We start from the raw sequence: 8,529 nt of genomic DNA on the forward strand, positions 1-8,529 counted from the left end.
CAAGGCAGAGAAAAGAATATGTTTTCCCCTCTGTAATTTATTGCTGTTGGTGTATTGACAGATCCCAGATTCGAGAGGGTGTGTTTTGGGATATGGTTAGAAAACGAGGCTACATTACTGAATCTTTGCTTTCATTAGGGTAGGCTGACTGAAGCAGCGGTCACTTCTTTTTTTCACTGCAAGGTTGTCTGATAGAGATCCAAACAGACACCAAGCATTCTGAAAAGTGGCCACTTGTCATTTGTGCTTTCGTATGAACAGATTACACGGTGAGCTGCCCTCTGGCCATGAGACCTACAGGGTTGTTGAGATGAGCGGCAGCACATCTGATGACATGTTGTGATTACAGGCCATGCCTGTGTTCCTGCTCTGTGTGGCCTTCACTCACCCCGGAAAGAATAATGAGACACGTGGAACACTTCTTCAGTCTAGTTTCCGCTTTGTTACACAATCAAAACATTTGATTTTTTTACAGACACTCTCAAACCCAAGTCACTCAGGTGTAGAGCACCTATCTAATGGTATGGTTACATGGATTGTTATATGGATTGGAGACCTCTCCAGAATATAGTCTGCCTTCTGCTCATTCTGACCTGGGATAGACTTTAGCCCTTCATGACAATAAACACGCAGATAAGAAGAATTATTAATTAATGACCTGAATAGTCCGGAAGCTTACCATGCCTTCGATTCATGGAAAAAGGTCATCAGATGACACAGTCATTAGGGAATTCAGAGGACTATCAACATGATTGAGATGTTAATCGATAACCGACGTTGTGATATCAGATGTTTCTAGGGCTGCAACAACGAATCGATAAAATCGATAAAAATCGATTATTAAAATAGTTAGCAACGAATTTCATTATCGATTCGTTGTGTCGCGCGATTATTACGGTGCTCAATAAATCACGGAGTATAAAAAAAGTTGAGTTGAGCGCAGAGCGGCGCAGGGGAAACAAGAGCGCAGCGGAGGGAGAGCAGAGAGCATAATGCTGCGTTGTTAGAGCCAATCAGCGCTGAGCTGCTCCTCTATTGATGAATCTAATTGGCTGCTGCTGCTCACGTGGCGCTGGATGCGGAAGTCATTCACGTCGTCGGAGACATTCACGGAGCTGAGTGCGTCTCCGGGTGACGTTATGACCCCAGACACCAGGGCGCTACATGTCACGACGTGTGTGGCATTTCCACAAGAGTATAACGTAGAAAACGTGGTTATTTATTCCGTGGCGGATAGCGGAAAATATTTTTCCATGGAGAAAGGCAACGGAGATAAGCCACGACGCTGTGAGCGCTGCGCTGCGCGTGCAGACAACATTTGACGGAGCGGAACAGCGCGTGCGCTCTGATCGCTCTTTTAATGAAGTATCGAGACTAAAAATATGCTAAATCACATCGTTTTTAACGTACGGGTACTTTGTTAGTATCGATACACCGTGCAACGTGACGGCAGCAGATGTAGCGGACTAACATTCAAGCTAACCTAACTTCCCAAACGCTGTGGACATCTGAACGCTGATTGGCCGAGACGCGACAGTCCATCAAAGATGTTTTATTGCGAAGAGCACCCCTTCACATTTTTTCCGCGTCTCACTGTAATCTCAACGGCAGCGGGCCAGGTGAACAAAATAATAAATCGGAACGCGTCTCTGATATTGTTCAGGGGGCGGGGCCACATGGGGACCACTGCTCAGGAGAGGAAAGCTCTCAGTCTGTTTGTGACGGTTCATCACCATGGTGACCAGTGAACAGGTTCATCCACATGCTGACCAGTGGATCTCCAGGATCTTTCCATTAAACCAAATTTCCATGATTAAACATTTTGTGAAAACTCTGTCTACGTGACAAAGTGAGAAGATGTAGTATTTAAACTAACAATGAGAATTCCAAAGCATACCGTATATATACCGTGTAAAGTAAAATTTGAATAAAACACATTTGCATTACTTTTCCAAATATTTTGGGATTTTATTTTTTTCAATTACTTTTCTAGGCCTACTAATAGCCATTTAAAAATTCCATGACTTTTCCAGGTTTTCCATGACCGTACGGACCCTGTTTTGAATAAAGGGTTGAAAATTAATTTTTTGTTTGTTTTTTTATCCGATTAATCGATAGAATAATCAACCGATTAATCGATTATCAAAATAATCGTTAGTTGCAGCCCTAGATGTTTCATCTCTGTAGCTACTTAATTCATGATTCATTCCTCAATTGTTGTGTTTACTTGACAGTGGACAACGTAATCAGCCCCCAGTTGTATTTGTACATCTTCTCTCTCTCGTGCCTCTGCAGCTGCGTTGATTCTCTCGATGTGGACTATGTTGTTTCAAAACTTCAAAACTTATCAACAGAATATTTATTTTTTCTTCATTAGTCTATTCGCGCTTGCTTTGTTGCAACAGTCTGCATCACTATAGTTCAACTTTGGGATAAAGGATTGAGGTTTTTCTACAACACGTGTAGGATTGATTCATTGACTTTTTAAATGTTTAATTCTTTTAAAGGTCTGAGACCATTACTGCTAAGTGGCAGAAATGAGTAAAGTCCAGTGATTCAAGTATCTTTCGTTCTTACACAACGATGAAGCAGTGTTCGGTCAAGACGGGTCTGAATGGACCTCTCATGGTGAAGCAGCTGGTGGATGCAGTTGGCGGCATTTGCTTTGACCTATAGTAAATTAGGAGAGTTTTATTTTTTCTTTCCAATTGCATTCAGGACACGACACAGCTGTGGCTCAGGTGGTAGAGCTGTTCATCCTTTTATCACAAATCAACAGTGTTCGAGTGAGATATGAATCTCAGGTTTCTCCTTGGCACTTTAAAGCAGCCAATTGCTGCTAATGTGGAAGATGGGTTAAAACATGTTTTTTTTTATACATAAACACATTTATATGTTATATGTTATACACTTTCTAATCAGTTGTATACTTCTTATATATTATCATGCCAACAATATGATCTTCTTTTTTTGCAGATATGCCACACATGATGGAAGTCAAGGGGGAACCAGGTCCCCAAGGAAAACCTGGAATTAGAGGCCCCCCCGGGCCTCACGGAAATCCAGGCAAACCTGGACTGGGCAAGCCAGGTCTCAATGGCCAGCCAGGCTCTCAAGGGCCTCCTGGTTTTCCAGGAATCGGTAAGCCCGGACATCCAGGGCTCCCAGGAAAAATTGGTCCAAAGGGAATGAATGGGCTTCATGGCGAGATTGGCCCTCGTGGTGAACCAGGTTCCAGAGGTTCTTCGGGGCAGCCCGGCCTCCCTGGCCCAGCTGGCTTGTCTCTAAATGGGAAACCTGGACTTCCAGGCATGAGAGGCCCCTCTGGCTCTCGGGGTGAACCGGGAGGAAAGGGTCTTTCTGGCCCACCAGGTGAACGTGGGTTTCGGGGAGAGAATGGAAATGGAAAGCCAGGGCCTTCAGGTATAAGGGGTCCACCCGGGCTGAAAGGCACGTCAGGACTTCCCGGTCTTCCAGGTATCGGCAAACCCGGCCTCAAAGGTTTGTCTGGACTGCCTGGTTTTAAAGGGGATCAAGGACTCCCAGGGGAACAAGGAGAACCAGGAGAGGCTGGGGCTCCAGGTCTACAAGGTCTGCCAGGACCAGTTGGGTTCGGGAAACATGGGCAAGACGGACTGCCTGGAGGAATCGGTTTACAAGGTCCAAAAGGTGAGGCAGGGCTCAGGGGTTCTCCCGGATTTCCTGGCACTCCTGGTTATGGAAAACCTGGTCTGAGTGGGCCTAAAGGAGACAAGGGCTACGGGGGGCTGCCTGGTCTCCCAGGGGACAAAGGAGGGCAAGGAATGCTCGGCCCACTTGGGGAACCAGGCCTTGATGGGCAATCAGGACCACCAGGACTTCAAGGCCCAATGGGACTCCCTGGAAAACATGGAATGCTAGGACAGAAGGGACAGCTGGGGCCCCAAGGCCCTCCAGGACTTCCTGGCCTCAGAGGTGACCAAGGCCCCAGTGGCTCTTTTGGAAAACCTGGCATCCCTGGGGAGAAAGGCATTCTTGGACCTCACGGTCCTGTTGGAAAACCTGGACCCAAAGGTGATTCAGGGCATATTGGCCTACCTGGAAACCCAGGACTGACAGGTGTTTCAGGGCCTAAAGGCGAGGCAGGTTTTATAGGAACGCCAGGACCCAGGGGCCAGTCAGGAATTCCTGGTCTACAGGGTCCCATGGGGCCCATGGGGCCACAGGGTGGCCATGGCCAAAAGGGTGAATCCGGACTCCCAGGGCCTCCAGGACTGGGTAAGTTTGGAGAGAAGGGAACTATCGGTCCCCAGGGTCCTCCAGGGAAAGCAGGCCCTTCTGGGCTGAATGGTAACAACGGCGCTCCTGGCCTTCCAGGGCCCCCCGGTCCTCCAGGAAATGGCCAAGCAGTTTCTGCAGGGCCATCTGATTCACAGTTGGAAGGGGATGAAGTACCAGGGGACCGGAAGGGGCCTGCATACAGCCAAGGCCCGCTCTCTGCCTCCGTGGCACCGGCCTTCACGGCCATCCTCACCACGCCGTTCCCCCCCTCTGCCATGCCAATCAAATTTGACAGAACCCTGTACAACGGGCAGAATGCCTACAGCCCGGCGACTGGCATGTTCACTGCTCCTTTGTCTGGGGTCTTCTACTTTGCATACCACATGCATGTTAAGGGAACAAGTCTGTGGGTGGCGCTGTACAAGAACAATGTGCCAGCTACTTACACCTATGATGAATACAAGAAAGGCTACATGGACCAGGCGTCCGGTAGTGCTGTCCTCGAGCTGAAGGAGGGTGACCAGGTCTGGGTCCAGATGCCCTCGGATCAGGCAAATGGCCTCTATTCTACCGAATACATTCACTCCTCCTTCTCAGGATTTCTGCTCTGTCCCACATAACCCTGTCCTTTCATTCCTGTTCCTGTATCGGCACCTCAGAGCAGCCCTAAGCCTAAAATACCTGCAGCCGTTACAGAAACACATAACCCATAGGATTCTCAATATTATTGCCATCATCTTTATCTGTCTCACCCTCAGCAATATCAGCAAGAAAAAGAACTTTGTGAATTAAATATTGAAAGTTTTTAAAAGCAGGGGAAGGAATTTCATGCTGTGTTCTTTGTTTCAATGTCCTTCAAATGTATGTGTTGGGTTGTATTTCATGATGGTGTTTTTTTTGTTGCATATATTATTTTAATTATTATATTGTCATAATGTTATTGTTATTATTTGGTCCTTGTCATCATTGTTGCTGTTGTTGTTGTTGTTGCTTATTTGATTCAGACTTAAGTGCCTTACTTTGTAATGTGCTAGTGACAGACCTTCCCATGTGACTGCACATCCTGCCCACAAGCTCTGACATCACCAGACCCTGGGGGGTGATTGGTTCCTCTGGCTGCAGTCACATCCCCCGTGTGTTCCTATTTAAACCGTGTATGGCAATACTGACATAAAGAGCAACAATACAACAAAGAAAATATAGAAAGACAATAGCAAAACAAGGCATTTTGTGGCTGAAATACTATTACCTTTGACGTTTCTTTTGTTTGACCTTCATGGTTCTCTAAACAATTGCTACATTAAAATTATTAATGGGATTAAATCTTTGTTTTAAGAGTGAGATATATATATATATTTTGACAATTAGTTGGCATCTCTAGGGTGCTTATTTCTCTGCTTCTTTCTGAATTTAGTTGGCGACCATTTAAAGATGACCTTTATCTTTTTTAAATAATTTATTGAACTGTCCAGAAATGCAATCCAATAAACACAGTCCAAGAATAAATATGACCACACAGTATTCAACTTTAAAAATGAAACAGGCCTGTTAAGAGTTGATATTGCAAACATTGTGCTTTTTTACTTTCAGGAAAAAAATATTAAGAATTATTATTATGCATACAGTCAAGGTTTACATGGCATGGAATAGATACTCAGAGAAACCGCAATATGGACGGTTAGGACACAACTCCAGCTGGATTAATGGCCCATTACCTTGTATTGATCCCGTTCTTCACATCTGCCCTGCAAATCCCACCGCGATGATGCAGGCATCCTCTTCAGGCGCTCTAACAATGACATCACTGCTTTCTAATGGTATCCTACCCATTTATACATTTAGTATCACATATCACATTAATATTCAAAGTGATCAATCTCTGCTGCCATACCATGAAAGCTGCATTTCTGACCACATTTTGCAAAATCTGTGAAGATGCTGACTGTTTAGGTAAAATAGGGATGCAAATGGTTGACAAACAAAATACATCCACTTCTTCCTTCAATGCTAGTTTCTAAGCAACTTCTTGTTGCCGGGCAAACAAGAGCAATTCTGTATCATTCTGAAGGAAATTGTTTAATAATTCCCAAACCATTGTGTCTAAAATAGCTAAATGATCATTTTGCTTCATGGAACATCTGTGGCTACAGGACGAAATGTCTTTCAGAACAGAACAAAAATGAAAAATGTCAAAAATATAGAGCCGGAAATGAGAATCAATCTGTATTCACTCCATAAATAAGTAAAGGAACTGACTGAGGCCCGCAAGTTGTGAAATACAGGTTGTGTAACATTTAACAACCTCCTGCCAGATTTCTGGGAGAGGTGGTGGGCCAGAGGTGAGAGAGGTGTATGTACTCATTTCGGTTGGATAAGGCATTACAGGATACATGCTGTATGTGTATGCGCGTACTTGTATGTTCTGGTAAATATATACCCTTCTGTCTGTCACTATGTCAACACATGTGAATGTTTGTGTGTGTGTGTGTGTGTATATGCGTGTGTGTGTAGTTGTCACCCTGGCATTCAGGTCATTAAAACTTCAGCGAAGATAATCACAAACTTGAATTAAATTACAAACCCTGAGGAAGAGCTTAAAGTCCTGTTAATGTTCCACATGTATTCTGACTCCAACATCTCTCAGCCTGCTTTGGGCTTTTAAGAAAAATACCCACACTGCAAAGTAAGGGAACACGTTATAAAATAGGGGAAGTTAATGGGTAGATTATGGGAGTTGAGATCAACATAATGAAGACATTTACGAGAAATAAATTACTGGTTGACACTGAACACTTTTGACTATTTTGCATATTGGTTCAATGAGTGGCACACTGGTGCGCAACATTTGTTGGGTTGTACTTAGGCACAAACAGAAAAACGACACTCTGGGGAAGTGTGCAAACATCTTTTATCATAATTGCAGAAGAGAGGACGTTTAGGCAAGATTGAGAAATGGCTTAGAGTACCGATCGATTACCGTGCCTTTACTTATCAAACGCTATCATTACACTGAATTGATGGAGGAATGTCAATGTGCAGGAGGAGTGGGCCAAATATTGAGTTTTGCAATCAGAATAAATATTGTATAGAATGTTTCTATAAATCATCTACCATGCTGTGTCACGATACATAAACAGTAACTCTTCTGGGAAAGCAGCCCTAGGAGAAGGCCTAATCAGTATTTTACTCTTGCCCTTTCCGTCTCATAAAAAAAACAAGCTACAACTGCTATACGTAACATTATTGTCATGTGAGTCTACAAGACCGTCCGAGGCTCGTTGTGTACTGTATGTTGCCTTTTTTTGTCGCCATCTATTTTTGGACAGATTAAATGGTGATGTGAGTTACATGTGGCTATAACTCTCTGTCCTTGCGTTTTGCTCGCAGAGTTTGCCCTGTGTGCAAATCAGTCAACGAGTGTCAGTAGGATTCACGTACCGTCTCGATCACAAGTGTATTTTCTGTTTTTCTTTTTTTTAAACGACACTTTTTTAAAGCCTTGCTTCGGTTTTTAAGGGATATTTGTTTTTTTTAGTTTCCGTAAATACAAACGGCCATTCCCATTTGCACATGAAATTAATGAAGATGTATTTATACATTTCTGATAATTTAATAGGGATGCCAAAACCGACCACCGAAGCCTAGAACGTATAAATGGTATTTAACAGCATTGATGAGTTAAAAGCATTTACGACATGTAATTAGCATTCTAGAGTTGTTTGTGAAGGATTATTTGTTGACTTTTATTTTCTATTTGAGTAATGTACAATGTATCAACTTCAAAGATGTTTCTCATACAAGGCATGCACTCTATGCAATAGAATTTGGGTATTAAATGCACTCTTTTTGATCAAAGATGTTTGTCTGCTTATACAAAATCTCCAGTACTTGATTGTATTGATATCACATCAATAAAAACCTTCTTGTATATTGGTGTCAGGCTCCCTCTTTCTATCTACCGCATTTTTATTTGTACATGTTAGTCGGCGTTGTGGTTGTAGAAAGTGACTTTCATTTAAATCTACATCTGGTTTAGAAATCTGCGACAGGCAAAGGAATGAACACTAGAGGGAGATATACAATATAGTAAAAACAGCATTCAAGGCCACAATTTTGAAAGATCCTTGTTGATCTACTAGTTAGATCAGAGCTGAATTGATAGGCTTGGATAACACTTGTGTGTTAGTCAGATACTTGGAATTCTCATCCATTGCAGACACATTTGTAACACAAAAATACGTAACTTATAATACACAAATACGTAAGGTC

At 43.3% G+C, this 8,529-nt stretch overlaps 1 protein-coding gene across 1 annotated transcript in view; it reads left to right on the forward strand.

The window, feature by feature from the left end:
- Positions 1–8,188, forward strand: part of col8a2 (collagen, type VIII, alpha 2) — a 46,197-nt gene extending 38,009 nt beyond the window's left edge. The window contains exon 3 of the mRNA XM_056418055.1: positions 2,977–8,188. Coding sequence (XP_056274030.1) covers positions 2,977–4,880 — 1,904 coding nt within the window. The 3' untranslated portion in view covers positions 4,881–8,188. The remainder of the gene's footprint in view (positions 1–2,976) is intronic.
- The last annotated feature ends 341 nt before the right edge of the window (positions 8,189–8,529 follow it).

The sequence above is a fragment of the Pseudoliparis swirei genome, chromosome 1, assembly GCF_029220125.1.
Source record: "Pseudoliparis swirei isolate HS2019 ecotype Mariana Trench chromosome 1, NWPU_hadal_v1, whole genome shotgun sequence".
Classification (NCBI taxonomy): Eukaryota; Metazoa; Chordata; class Actinopteri; order Perciformes; family Liparidae; genus Pseudoliparis; species Pseudoliparis swirei.